The sequence below is a fragment of the Thermobia domestica genome, chromosome 9, assembly GCF_964235325.1.
Source record: "Thermobia domestica chromosome 9, izTheDome1.hap1.1, whole genome shotgun sequence".
In the NCBI taxonomy this organism is placed as follows: domain Eukaryota; kingdom Metazoa; phylum Arthropoda; class Insecta; order Zygentoma; family Lepismatidae; genus Thermobia; species Thermobia domestica.
Window position 1 is genome coordinate 71,081,210 of NC_137462.1, and position 16,049 is coordinate 71,097,258.

Consider the following 16,049-nt stretch of genomic DNA (forward strand, 5'->3'; position numbering starts at 1 on the left):
AGCACAATTCTCGAAATATCGTTGAGAACTTCATGGTAAGTTTTGAAATTTACTTCTAAAGGAATTTCCAACATCATTTAGAACGACTTATTCAGCTCTGCAGCAGTCATAATGTTTGATGAAATAGGACAGGGTTATTTCCAATTCTCCCTTTGTTAAAATATCCTGAACGGAACACGAGATATAGCAAGTAAGTCACAACTTTCAACAATTGTGCTAGTAACAACGGGAGGAAAAGTGGAAGAATGATTCCTAAGATTTAAACATGTTAACCGAAATCATCAGCTGCAACATTGGGCAGCAAGCATGTGTTTAAATGTTTTGCTAAATACGATAATGGACCAAGCGAAATTGTTGCTCAAACTTACAATGATGCAGTAATATCAAGAGAAATAAGCGACTTACAAATTCCAGTGCCAGTAAAACATCCCAATCCTCTCTTTCTGCATTGTTTCGCACATAGACTTAATCTTGTCCTTTCGTAAGTCATGAACAAGCGAAATATTAAAATGTTTACAAGACTTCAAGTGAATTAGTAACCTTAAGTTTTTTTATGAGATCTCATGCTAAGGATAAGCTGCTTCTCACTAGATGGAATTACAATCCTCAAAATGAAAATCGATACACCTTAGATAATTTGTTTCAAAGCATTGTGGACGATCCTAATGAATGAGATACTGACACTTCTATCACGACTCGAGGATTTCTGGCTTCAAGATTTTAATTTCACATTTCTCATAACAGTTTATACTGATATGTTCTCTCCACTTAATTCGATGTGTTACCAAAGGCGGAAATGGACATCAGTCACTGCTTGAATAAAACATGCTCCTTCAGAGTTTTGCTCGTCAGCGAAAAGCCGCTGAGTCCGTTTGTTTATGGAAGCAGCAAGAAGTTGTTATAAGCAAACCAGCGAAGTAACGTTAGTCTTTCCACTTCGATATTTGTAACATAATATCGAGTAATTTCAGTGGTGCAGACTGTTTACTCAGAACGCAAGTCACCAGTCTCAAATTCATTCAACCAGTCTTGAAAAGATTTGTATTTTTTCGTACAAGACAGAAATAGTATAAGATGTTTAATATATCGAAAAGCATTAAGAGGTTGCTCAAAGAAGTTTAACGTCAAACGACATGAGTATGACAAGTGTCAATGCGTATGACAAGCTTGAAGGGGAGAGAGAGCCTAGGTTGCTACAGAAATAATAATAGTAAAAAGGATAAAATATAATAATACAAATCTAACTAAAACTATTATTATTATTATTAAATCGAAACAATTAGTTTTAAAATTTTCCTGATAGTTCAAGGATAGGCATTATTATCACAGTACGTTACGCAATTTTCACATTTACTTTTAATGTATTGAACTGTGTTTGTCAAAAAGTAGCTCGTGGGCTACCGGTTTCGGGTGGATGATAATTTTCCCGTCACATTCAGAAGATGTATAAAATGTATGCACTAGTAATTTAATTTTTTTTTTTTTTTTTGCTTCAATACTGTTTAAATGATTCTTTTTATACAAGAACTTTTTCAATGAATATCTTATTTGAAACAGAAAATAATAAAATAGTAATACATAAAATTTAATTACTTTAGGTTTGTAAAACAATTTTTCTGAGGCATAAAACAATTTATGTATTATGTAGAAACAAAATTCTCCAGATGTCATATCTCCGACCGTGTTCAATGTGTCCAGTATTTTTGCAGTATCGCTTTCATCTCCTGTGTATGTAAATTTTCCCCGGTTGTGGATGAAAACTTTTTCCACCAATATATAACAACGAAATTAGACACAGATATCTTTGCAGAGAAAGAGGAACAGAGTCTGAGATGACGATTTCTTTTTAAGTGGACTGGTGCTTGCCAGCCCCTTTGGCCCTCTCACACTGTACAGTACCGTTCAAATCCTTGTCAAATATTTCTCAGAAATAACAAATAATCTCGCTGCTAATGTTCGCAAATAATTTCTGAGCAATAAGTGAAATTTGCCAAAAATATTATTTTGTATCACTTCGGTCCAAATAGAAACTAAAGAAAGAAAAAAAAATCAATAAACCATAATTTCGAGTTCACAAATCAGGAATTGTTCATACTTAATTAGACATGTAAAAAAAAGGTCAAGAGAAAAATTAGACACGTCACAACAATCGGAGCCTTACTGAGAAATAAAGCATATTACCATAGAACCTAAAAGAATAATTTTAACTTATGTTTATTTCTTTCGTTTAGAACACTTTCATTTGAAGAATGCAGCAATGAGCTTGCAACCAATTTTGAAATTTAAAGAGGGATATATTGCTATTACTTAAATCACTGTATATACGTGTACAAGTATTACCTTCCCGAAGGGACCAGTCCATGCCCATTTCTAGCGCCTCTTCCAAATCCCGAGCATTCATGGGAATAATACCCTTAGATCCAACACCAACAGGGATGTGATCGAACATACTCTGGGCTAGTTGCTCCTAAATAGAAAGAAAAGCAAAATATTAATTAAAACTATTACTGTATTGATTATTTACCTTACACATAATATTTGTAATTAAAACATCATATTTGTGGCGAAATACTTATACAACAATGTGATGCTTTTTCAATATTGTGTTTTTCACACTTCTGTGTGTTCCATGATATTACCTCCAAACCAGTGAACGTAGAGATGATGGAGAGGGGCGTGATTGTTTCGCAAGACATGGAAGTCGAAGTGATGCAGCATATAACATGCAGACGACATGAGTCCTTACTCGGACTTTAAGAAATCAATGAAGCTACTAGATACAATATCGCACATGAAGACGTATTCTAACATTTGTAACAGTCAAAACCACAACCCACACATGGTCATCGTGTTCATTTACGCGAATTTTTTTTTTTAAATCGGAAGCCCGTTTATCAAAACCCAATGCTTTTGTGGAATCGTGAATTCACGGAAAATATAAGAGACAATTATTAAGGGCAATCACATCGAAGTTAAGTCACTGAATACTTTGCACTAATTGCTCTTTAAAGAAAACAAAACTTACTATATGACATGTAAAACTAAGAATCCGGTGATACAGTAATAAAAATGGTGATGATAACGTTCCCAGAGAGGAAGGGAATAAAAAAAAAAAAGTAAAATATAAATGAAAAATAAATAAATAAATAAACATGGAGGTACAAAGCGAGTCACTTTTCTTATGCGTACCATAGCAACTAGATGAACATAATGATGTTTGGTGGCCAAGTCGTCCTAGATCGCTGAACCAAATTTGATGATTTTTCAGTACATGAATAGACCATGTTTAAATTAAGTTCTTATCACATTATCGGTATGAGGATTACAAGGGGTGAAAGGTGTGTGTGGGAAGGAGGTGACATGTAAAAATAATCGAAAACAATCGATATTATTGTCCAAATTATGTTTTTTGAAGTCGTTCAGATAAATACTGATATATCCCGATTACGTTTAAGTCAAAATTAGTCCTCCATCAGCATGAGGGCGAGGGATAACATGTACCAATAATCAAAAACTACTGATACTAGTGTCCAATCCATAGTTTTCGGTGTCATTAAGATGAATTCTAACGTTCCTGATGACGTTATCCAAAATTATCCTCCATTGGCAAGGAGGAAGGCGGAGGAAGTGACAAGTAAAAATAATCGAATCCATAAATTCGGGTTGCCGAGATGAATAGTGACCCTTGTGGTGCCGTTAAGTTTAAATTCATTCCCCATCGATATAAGGGTGCGAAGTGGGCGACATAAAAATAATCGAAAACGACCGATATTACCATCCAATCAATAGTTTTCGTGGTCACTGAGATGAACAGTGCTAATCGCGATGCCGTTTAAGTCCAAATTAATTCCTCAACGGCATGGAGGGGAGGACGGTGGTGCGAAGTAATGACATAAAATGCAATCAATATTACTGTCCGATCCATACTTTACGACACGAAGTGACACTCTGAATACCGTTTTAAGCCCAAATTCATTCCCCATCGTTATGGGGAATGAGAAAGTCTGGAAGGTGCTGACATGTTAAAATAATCGAAAACGACAATATTAGTGTCCAATCGTTTGTGAGGTCGCTGAGTTGAATACTGACACTTTTGATGTTCTAGTTGATATAACCGTTACCAGGTTATATATATATATAAGTAATTTTTGTGGACGCTCTGTATATTTTGGAACGACAGAAATCATTCTTCAATTTATACTTTATTTTTGCGACGCAAATAATCTCTCTCTTCGATGGGAACTGCTATTAACTGATTTCTTTCCCACGAATTAGAACAAGAGTCTTTCATCGTTCACCAATACATGCATGTGAAACGTTTTTTTCACGGAGAGAAGATTTAGTGAGTAACAAAGACCACATTCATTTTCTGAACCATATGTATGGGTATACTACTTGCATACCTCAGTGTTTCTTACTCATTAATATGCAAAGACTACATTACATAGTTATTTGGAACTAAATTAAGTGCTTTCTTCAATTATTTATGGAAATACTGGCAGACCAGAGCAGATCAGGTGCTTGAACGTCTGACCGGCACCAACTATATCGCTCAGTCTGTTCTTATCTCTACGTTCTTACGTTCGAACTACTCACCCCTTTTCTTAAATTGTGGCCAGTGAACTGTGAATTAACACAGATTCTTTCAACATCTAATTTGCATATTCATACAGGTGACTTAAACCTGTTTACATTTTAAATGAACTGCTAACATTGACCAATCGGTCAACCCGGCTCGTATCTGGAGCACCTCAACTCGAGAAGTTTTCTCCGCGTGTCGATGCCAACACGTTCGTACAATTCGCAATAGAATTAAGTAAAGGGACATACGTCTAGTGGGCGCTCAAGGACTGGTACAATGGCTAGCCAACATTTAGTGAAGTCCCGGATCCGCTGACGCAGTGCGTATAATAGTAAACGGGTCCTACCAATGTCCTAAATTATACATTGCGACTATTTGTGTTTATTCTGCTGGAGACTACTATCAACTTTTTACGGATTCTTCTCGCAGCAGCCAAGAACTTACGTTGCCTGATTACCTTTGGTGTTACCCCATAGTGCTAAACCCAATGTTCATTATTTAGTAGTGTGAGAAAAGTGCTTGTTGTGAATCCTCAAATATAATATTTCATCCATATATATGTGTGTGTGTGTGTGATACAAATTTAAAGGGCTACAACGTCGTCAAATGTGAAGTGTAATTTTATATTTGTGGAAATAGTTAAGTGTCTACACCCATATCAGTGTTTAGTGTTGTGGTTATTTTTCTTATATATATATATTTTTTTTTTCACAGTGCATTTAATAAATAAGCATAGTATTATTTTATTTTGTGTGTTTTTGTTGCATGTATGAATAATATTTTGTGTGGCGTGGTCTGAGTGATCATCTGAATGTCCGTGAGGAATTTAGAGACGAGACATCCGAAACTCTCGGTGCTTCATGCTCATCTCATTGTTGAGACCTGAGGGCAATCCGGGAAAAGTTCTGTAATGCCTTTTTGGAAATGCTTTTTAATGTCTTAACTAGATAAGTTCAGATCTCCCAAACGTACTCGTTGGTGGGACAGCAGGGGGCAGATCCAGAAAGCGGTTACATTGACATGGAGGTGAGAGAGGGTGGAATTAAGGATTTTTATCATTACATCTTCATTGAAATACATATCCTTACGGGGAAGGAATTCAAATGTTTTCTATAAGCCTATTGTCCCTGTGCAGCGAATGGGCATTTTACTTATTTCACTCTAATTTCGATTAGTCTACATTATTATTGCGAATCTAGAAGATCAAATATTTACACTTACTCATTGAACGGAAAACTGCTCTTAATTTTTGGATGTTACGCACTGAAAAGCTACACAAAATGTAAATTGAACGTAACAAATGTAAATTTTACTTTACCTTTACAGGCAGCACATCTCTCTCGTGAAGATTTGTCCTCAAAAGCCTTACACCACAGTTGATATCAAATCCTACACCTCCTGGAGAAACTACTGATTTAGGATTTCCCATGTCGAATGCTGCCATGTTTCCTATAAAACATATATATGAAAAAAAAAAAAAAAAAAAATTAAAGTGACAAGAGATTAACACGTAAACCAGATAATTTTGTTTGTAAATCTAGCTATAATTGCCGCCACCAAATTAACAGATGGACAGAAGGTATGGAATGGCTAGCACAATGAAGTGCTCGCTTTAAGTCTGTGAAATCTTTCTTAAAACAATTTTATTCGGAACAAAACACGAGCTGTTACATGTTGCATGTATAATGCTAGTGTGTTATTACTTTATAATTTTTTTTTTCACTAGTTACAATACTGCAGCTGGTATTACATTCTGAATGCTGACTGAAAGTATCACGATTAAAAGAATTAGTTTTCATATTTCCATAAAACTATAAGGCTGAAACGGAAGTAGGATACCCAGTGAATAAGCTGCCAAATGTCAGGAACGAACTGCGAAAACAAGTGTTAACGGGACCAGAGTTGCATTAGCAAATTTCGAATTTCTCGCTACCACAGTCTCGAGGAAACAGTAAATAATCCTAGACTTTTTGCCTGGAATTTTATATATATATATATATAATGTGTGTGTGTGTGTGTGTGCCATAAATGGAGGAAAACCCGATTTTGTGTGACAAAATCCTTTATTGGTGTGGAGTCAATAATATACAATGAAAAATGTACGACTGCAGTGAGACTTAAATCCGTCTCTCTGGCATACCGTGATAATGCGTTAACCACTACGTTACCCAGTCCGCTTCCTGAACAGCCATACACATTCTATCATTCTTGAAATCGGTCCTCTGCCATTCAGATGGAGAAATATTCTGTTCCATCTTTCTTTTCACATTACAACACAATAATAATAATAATAATAATAAATAAAATTTAAAAAGATTATCAGTAAATCACACTTGAAAGAACTAAACTTCCATTTTATGTATAACCATGGTCCAAACAAGTATTTATATTGCATTGATACAGACTTTAAAATTCGAGAAGGAATTAGTTCTATTTAAGCTATTCCTAAGAATTATTTCAATGCTCTATGAATTAAGTAAGTTTTACTACCATGCTAAGTATGCAACATACCAAAATGGCAGTTCAATTCTATCATTTTGCAAGCAATTCTTTTTATGAAGTAAAACATCGATTTAAGAAATCCGATTTATTTATACCGCTAATGTAAATCCCATGTTCCTTAGTAGTACTTTACATCACAAATCTTATGTACTGTCCAAATTTCAAGTTTCTAATTTTAGTTTGCTCTAGGCGTTGACCAATTGGTCATTCATTCATTCAGTCGGTCAGGATTTCTGATTAAATGTGTAATAATTAAGGATGTTTTATACGTTATACACTATACACTTTAAACTTAAAATTGATTTGGTACAGTTTCCACTTTGTTTTCCTATCAAAACGTGAAAAATTTGGAAAAAGGAAGAAAAGCTGCTGTTTTAAATCATACTTTAATAACTTAAGACATCTACTGAGACTTATAATGTCTGTAATTACTAACAAATACACATCTAAACCGTAACATTATCCTTTCGGTAAGTTCAGATAAAGGCGATAGCGCGAAAGTACCAAACATTAACCTATAAATGAAGAAAATAAACGAAATATAAATATTCTTAGACTAACTTACCAATGGCGAATCCATAACCAGAGTGAACATCAGGTAAACCAACTGATTTTCCTACAATACCAGGCAATGCGGCCACATTGGCAATCTGTTTCATTCCAGGAAGAAAGCCTCCAACCATTCCAGGTCTACAAGCATTTCGAAGTTCATCAAACATCAGTTTCTCCAAGTGGTTATTCACATAAAACACACCTTCAACCTTCAAGAGAAAACATAATTATCTTGCAAAAGCAAATTCTGCCAAGTTCTTGTGTTTTAGTACTTTCTAACTTACGGTATAATTAAGTACAAAGGAAAAACGCAACAGGGTGCATTTTTGACTCTTATTTAAATGTCATTCAACTTTATAAGCCTAATAAAAATTTAGTTTTAGCATCTTAGCAATTCTCTGTCAAAACCGTCTTTTATTATATCACAATTTTGATCGATCGTGATATATATGTCAGGAACAAAAATATATTGTGTAATATACTTCACTGATTGGATTTAAATATAGCGGCTTTTTCAGCACTGCAGCTATGTGAGACGGAAACTACAATTTAGCGTGGGATCCGAACCATGTGAGTTCCCACCGGGAATTGCAACATAGTTCTTTGTTTTATCTGCTGCATTCTTTGCCTCTGAAAAATATGCTAACCCTACCTGAAGGCGATATAGTGTGGTGAGTGAATCATTATGACCCAAAAAGGAAGGCAATGAATACACGATATAAGCACAGAGCTTTCGCGCCTCCAAAGAAACTAAGTGCTACTGTCAACTGAGAAGGTCAGTGTCTTCTATGTTATCATGACTGATTATGAGCACAAAGGTCAAATTATCACCAGGGAACATTATCACGACCTACTCAGTAAGTTAGAAAGAAAACGTGTTATCAAAAGGAAAAATGAAATGAAATGAAATATTTGTTTTACGTCCCACGGTTATGCCGGTTAGGCTAAAGGAGACGGTGATTATGAGAAATGAATGAAATGGTGGAATGAAGGAAGTGGGAGGAAACGGGAGAACCCCGAGAAAACCCACGAGCACGGTGTTTGTCCACCACAAAGTCCACACGGCGCGAGCTGGTGTTATCAAAAGGAAGCGTCCTGGAATACTAAGAGATGGGATCCAGATACTCGGTGACAATGCATCCTAATTTTTCAGGAGACAGTGCCAATTTCAAGCTCTGTGGTTTGGATTTCCACACCATCAGCCGCACTCCCGAACCTAGTATTTGGTAACTTCTCACTCTTTCCCCAACTAAAGTCCACGGAGGCATTTTCTGGACGATAAACACGTGATTCCTGAGGTGTGGCATTCTTTCAAGTAAAAAAGGGCCGTCTTCTACAACCAGGATATTTGGAAAAAGATTCAGCCCCAGAAGCAATGTGTTGCCTTACGGTGTGATTATGTAGACAAGGACAAAGTACATCAAAAAAGTTTATACACGTGGCTCCCTTTCTGCCTACCGATACTATGAACTTAATCACAACTTCCGTATAGTTGCTATATAGGGTACTTACAAATGGATCAGTCATTTCGGAAAAGCTATATATCCACCAAAGTAAATTGTTGAGGGGAAATAGAAAACTTTGAATTGAAAACTCGACGTGTACAATGGCATCGATGATATTAAGGCAATAGTGTAGGATATGTAACATAATGTGACCATACAATTGGGCTTTACACAGGGGTGCGCGTTTCTTCGCATGCGTCTTAAATTTGCACTAAAATGAAAATGTGGTGGGGATGGGCATATGACCTTTTCGCAATGACCAATTCAAATGATCCTCGCAATAAATAAATAGATAAAAAAACAGGGGGTACTATGGCTCAGAAGTAGAGCGCTTAACTCTAGTGCTTGAAATCCCTTGTTCAATCCCCGACCAAGTAAGTTTCTGGTGGACAACATCATGTCCGTGGATTTTCTCGGGGTACTCTCGTTTAGTCTCACTTTCTCATTCCGTCAATTCTTCCATCATCATTCACTTGCTTTAATCATTGTCTCCCTTAGCCTAAATGCCATAATTATGGAACATTAAACTGAAATATTTCATTTCAGTTCATTTTCGGTAAGAAACACTTATAACCTACGTTAAGCTGTAACAATGAAAAGAGAAACTCAAAAACATTTCAGTGGCTAGTAAAACTGCATCTACAAGCCATACCATTAGTCGATCGTGATATAGAGGAACACGATTAGAGGCTCGACATATATCGAGTGAAAGAAATCAAACTGAACACCTCTGTTGTGAAACAAAACATTTCTAATACATCGTCCCATTTATACCACTTTTATGTGTTTAAGTGTTATATGTGAGTTATGAGTATTTCTAATGGGAAGATCATCTACAAATAATCCCGTATTTATCTACTGGTTCTTCATACAAAATAAATTGTATTTCTGAAAATTAATTCATTGTTCAATGCCATAATACATGAAAAAGAAAACTACATTATGTCAAGCAATATTTATTATTATACTTATAATGATTAATGCAGCATTCGAAAAACATTTCTCCTGGCATAGGCGTCAGTCCTAAAAACAAGGCGCGCGCACACACACACACACAAAAAAAAAGCAATCTGATACATAAACAAGCATGTTTTTTGGTTTAAATTATATTTAATAACATAAAAGGTGCAATGGGAACAGCAACGTTTCTGCTGTTGGAATAGTAACGTCATTCGATACTGAAATTTCATCTCTCGCTTCACATGGTTCCGACTGGATATTTGAATACGAGTCTTTCTTTCATACTGGGACGCTAAAATATTCAGTTTGCCAAAATTGTTTCAAAACCTGTGTTTGAGTATTTTATGTCACACGTTTCATGGTTGACCTGTGAACAATAAAATTTTTGCCAAAACTGTAAACCAAACCTACAGATAGACACACAGCACTGAATCGAGCTATACAGTAGGCAATGCCAGTAATTCAATGAAACTTCAACGTATATTGGAAATTTTGAACTTTACGACGAATTTATTACAAACTGGGAATAGTACCGTCAGAAAAAGCTAGGCGGCATACTCAGATTTCCACTCGACGTGTAGCCCAAAATTTTTCGTGCTCTAGCTTAATTAATAATATGATTAAACATTCATACTATACATACGTTCATATTTGGCTGAAATCCTTTTTTAATTTTCCAACAATTTGGAGAAATCTTTTCCAAATATTTAAGCTCTTCATTATATTGACGGACCACCATTGTGGAAGATCTATGAGAAAACTGTTTCTATTAAGCAATCTGAAACGAAATAAAAATTAACATAAAATAATATACGTTTCTGTAACACTTGAGTAAATGAACATACGTAAAATATAGAGTAAATAAATAACGGAGACAATTAGTACAATGATCGGCTCAGGTACCTAAAGTTATAATTCTTGTTGTGGTATGTACATACGGATATAAATAAACTATATTTTATTATAGTTTGGTTTGCGCATGCGTATCTTTTTGTACATAAATTAACAAATGAACCTCAGTTTATCTGAAAAGTCGAAGTTTGCGAATTTTTTTCGAGCACTTCCGGTTCGAATTTTAAAATTCTGTTTTCACGGTTGGTAAGACCTAGTTACCCACTTTCCGAAAAAAATTATATCACTTCTGTGTGTAACCATTTCGTCGAAAAAAAAAAAAAATCGAGAAATTGTCAAATTTTCAAAAATCACCATTTTCTCGAAAACACCACTTTTTAAAATTCTGAAATTTTGTCAGATGGTTCAACTTTACATGAAAAATGAACACACCAAATACCATTCTCGACCAATGCGTCATGAATTGACTACAGCCTTTAGAAGATAGCGAAGTTTCGTTAACTTTGATGTCACAGTTAGCAACACTGGAAACAATCAAAGTGCAACAATTTGATGATGTTTGTGATTCACATTCATTAAATAACGAACAAAAGTTGTTTCCTGACTGTTTTTTATTATTTTGATCAAAAATGCTCTCTGAAATAGTAAAATAATCCTCCCCGCCTACTCATCCGTTTTCTTAAACCGAAGTAATCTGAGGTGGAAATTATGATTATGAAACACACAAATTTTAAGTTTACTTGAAACGGCCATCCAATAAATTCTGATGATCTATAAAAAGCCTGAACTATTACCTCAGTAATGATTTGGAATGCTCCAGACAAAGTCCCAATAAGTGCCATGTCATTACAATGATCGAAAATAGATAAAAAGTTAAAAAATCGAAACGTTTTCTTACGCTTTCCATCACAGAAATTTACGGACTTTTTAAGCAGGACAGTCCGAGCATAAAAATGGGTCACTCGAAATTTTATAGTATTCGATTAAGGTGGGTCAGTCCGCAACCTGTGAGGGAAGTGTGTGTGTGTGTGTGTGTGTATTGTGCAAATTTTAAGTTAGCTGCTACTGCGTTGCTACAAATCAAAAGTGCAGCCTGTATTGAAGCTGTCATGAGTGACCTATTTCCTTTAGTAGTATGATCCGTAGAAAATGACAGCTGTCTCCTTCAAGGATATGGTGAATGTCCTGGAGTGGATGGAATAAGTGTGGAGTCTTTAATTATTGATCTTGACAAAAATGAAAGTGTTACGTATGCCATATAGGAAAACAATGATCTCGTTATATATATAAACCCTGTGCCACTTTCTGTTTTCGTATCGTATGTTGCTGTAATTGTAAGAATTGTAATTCATGACTACATCAAGAAAATCCAAAGAAAATTAATTACTACCGAAAGGCATCGTATAAAATTTCAAGATACAAATTCTACTTTACTTCATGTGGACTTTGCTGAAAACTGGATCGTTATTCTGCAAAGTGAAATTCAGAGTTATCACCGGAAAAAATAGTAAATTTCCATCTTTACGACAGTGGTATATTATTATGAAGCAATTGATAGTTTTGTTGTAATAAGTGACGACGAAACATATGATTCGTCTCATGTACTCATAGCCATTGACAAGATTCTAAAAATACTCGAAGAAAAGAGAAAATATAAGTTATACAAAAAGGTTCGAATACGTGAAAATAAGTGTCTACAATTTCCCAAACCGTGTCCATGATTTCTGATGGTGCTGCTTGTCTTAACTGTTTGTTTTCTTAACTGTCAATGAAATAGGTGTACTGAGGAATTTTAAATATTCGAGTTTTGTATTCCGGTTTCAAATATAAATATGTGTATATTTCATCTCGGTCCTGCAACCAGGTGGACCTAGATTCGACATTCGATCCGGGTCAAATCAGATTATTTTTTAGTAAGGCAAGCATTTGATCTTTAGTGTAGAATGAAGGAGACAAATAGACTTGTCAATATTCGTCTTAATTTTCTGTTTTCTTCTTCACTGTCAGGACTTCGTGAAATTACTTTCGGCGAATTTTTGATATTCAAGTTTATTACAATTTGGGTGGGATGTGGGTTTGGATAAGAATCAAGATTTAAGATCCGAATTTCGAACCCAGATCCGAAATCCGGATCCAGATCCAGATCCGGACCCAGATCCGAAATCCGGATCCAGACCCAATCAGATCCGGATCTTCGAATCCGGCCATCCGTAATCTGTACTATATAGCCACTACAAAACATGAATGCTACACTGAATCGGGGCAGGAGCAAGGATTATGAAATATATATATATATAATCATATAGCATAAAAATGCATGCCTTATGTTTGGCATACCTTTCCGACACTTCTATAGCAGTTTGCACAATATCTTAAGTTCATCAAGGTTTCGTTATGCAATACATATGGTACAGAGCACACCTTGCATTACATATTTCCACCTTATTATACACGTTAGAGTTAAAATCCACCATATTTTCACTACTTATACATTGGTATTCTGAAATGAAGCAACATATTTCTTTCGTAACTATTACAAATCAATAGGTACCTAAAATATGGTAGAACTTTTGTGTATTTTATGGAGATGGTTTAATGTTGAGAAGAAAAAGACTAACCTAACCTAATGTTAACAGAAATTAGCGAAATTGTGATATTTTTTCAATCGCAAAAAGGCTACCCCCGTCAACTAAACATTAGCCTGAAGATGTACTGCGGATCTAATGTCGAATTCGGTTTCATGAGGTCAAAAAGTTTACAATCTGAACTAGCGCTGAACATACAGTAGAACAAAATTAAAAGAGTAATACCTTAACCACTTTGAGTCAACTTTAAATTTCACATTCCAGTTACGCTTCGACAAGTAGGACTGCTTCTAAAGGATAATACGGATTGAGATGAGTAGAATTGGGTTAGCTTATTGTTAGGAAAGTTTGGACCAATTTTGTTAAAATTAATCAAGGGTAATTTTTTGTGTCTGTGGGTACTGGAATTTACCCGTAACTTTTGTAACGTATTGCTGATGGTTGTCTTGAGTTTTACCTGCTTACTGTTTAAAATCTTACATCCTACGGTTATGTCGGCTAGGCTAAAGGAGACGGTGATGATGAGAAATGAATGAAATGAAGTGGGAGAACTCCGAGGAAACCCACGCACACGGTGTTTGTCCACCACAAAGTTCACTTGGCGTGAGCTGGGATCGAACCAGGGACCCATATACCAGAGGTGAACGAACTACCACTGAGCCACCGTGGCTCCCGCTTACTGCTTATTTTATATGGTTATTACATAGTGAAAATGGTTCACTCAGACGGTTCTGACAAATATAAAAATTCTATGTAAAATACGATGTGAAACATTTTTCGTGAAGGAGTGTGTTGAAAAGAAATCTGTTAAAATTTAGTAACCAGTAGAACCGTTTTGAAGTTAAGAAATGTATATCAGTATTTTAGAAGCGGCCCATGTTCCGTTAACGGGGTCCAAAACCAACCTCACCTAATATAACGTTATATCGTCGCCTCCATGGCAGAGGGGCGTAAGTTGCATTTTTATTTTTTTTTACAGGAGAGAGGAAAAAAGATTTTGCTTGATTTGAATCTCCCAGTACTCTCTCAGATTAGAAGCAAACTCAAATATTTTTTGATATTTAGATGTCAAAGTTTGTTTATTATGCCTTTTATCATGTACATTTTCATACACATTTTTTTAAATTGAATTTCTACATGTTAGTGTCGTACATACGGCCTTATGTCATAAACAATTTATTTCCAACAAAGAACTTGAATGAATTTCTACATACCATTGTTGGTTACTTATGCAATAATAAAACAGTATAAAACTAGTTACAGATTATACACAATGAATTAAAAACACAATTATAACAGCAGTCCTTTCCACCAGTATTTTTTTCTATCCGAGGAATAGTAATTTTTCTAGATTGGACTTTACCACGTTCTGTTTGCACAACCAAGATAACGAAAGAGAATTCAATACTTCAATACTACATAGAGATACAATAGTGAGGTTCAATAGTGCTGATTAATTTTTACCCATAACAAGATTAATTCCAATCTTCATTAGCGATTTCAGATTACGCACAAGTACTTTTACTGAGTGCCCGAGTACGAAATCTCTGAGTAGTCCTTAGCGTCATCGAATGTAACGAGATGGACTTGCAAAAAAGCTGTGATACTCTTACAGTACTACTCTAGTGTTACACAGTTTCATTAAATCATTCTTCATTTCCTTGGAAATTGGTAGCAGTCCTGAGTACTGATGAAAAGGATTGTATTCCTTTCCAGGTGTTCGGAAGGATCTTGAATGTGAGGATTCTTTAAAAGGCTCTGTCATCCTTTCCTTGAAGTGAATCTTATTTTCGTATTTTGTGAATCTCAGCCATCTTAACTTTTGCCATGGAAAAGTAACAACGTTCTGATCGTTGAATGTAGCTAACTTATAATAGATTTTTGCGGCATCAAAATTATAGAAATCTTCTGTTGTCATCGAATGTTCCATGAATGGCTACGGCTTTCGTCTTGCCATCTTAACAACTATACACCAATCAGGTGTATAAGCATCTATGTTCTTCTTTGCGCGTTCTATGATGCTGTGCATGGAATCTGCTTTCATCTGAGTGTATTCTGGTTCAAGAAACTTGTGGTCAATACAGGTTACACTTGTATTATGGCTGCATACATACACTTTTCATGTTCAAATTCTGTCCAGCACAACAGTCTGAATACATCGTCACTTGTTTACTTGAGGAGGTAAATTTCGCAAGTAGAGTGGAATGCAGGAAGCAATTTCATCAGGACCTCTCTTACCCCTTGTTTCATCCCATATGTAACACACCCCTTCGCGCGAGGCTAGATTGTAGATGATGAGGTTGTAAACATTATGTTTACGAACATAATACACAACACCCGTTTTACGTGATGGCGTTGTCAAGATTTGTTGGAGATCAAAACAGATAGTTACATGAGTATCGTCCTTTGTTGCTTCTTCGTCTTTTTGCTCTTCTTACCTTGCTGCTTCTTTTCTTTTCAAATGTGTATCGCTTAACTATAAAACACATATATAATTAGTTCTCTATAAAA

General features: G+C 35.4%; 1 protein-coding gene across 2 annotated transcripts in view; it reads right to left on the reverse strand.

The window, feature by feature from the left end:
* The window catches only part of RtcB (RtcB RNA ligase), a 50,335-nt gene that overhangs the window by 25,490 nt on the left and 8,796 nt on the right, over window positions 1-16,049 (reverse strand). For both annotated transcript variants that reach the window (XM_081771301.1, XM_081771302.1), the window contains exons 2-5: window positions 10,745-10,879; window positions 7,650-7,845; window positions 5,901-6,031; window positions 2,341-2,467 (exon numbers count right to left, since the gene is read on the reverse strand). In XM_081771301.1, coding sequence (XP_081627427.1) covers window positions 2,341-2,467; window positions 5,901-6,031; window positions 7,650-7,845; window positions 10,745-10,840 — 550 coding nt within the window. In that variant the 5' untranslated portion in view covers window positions 10,841-10,879. The remainder of the gene's footprint in view (window positions 1-2,340; window positions 2,468-5,900; window positions 6,032-7,649; window positions 7,846-10,744; window positions 10,880-16,049) is intronic.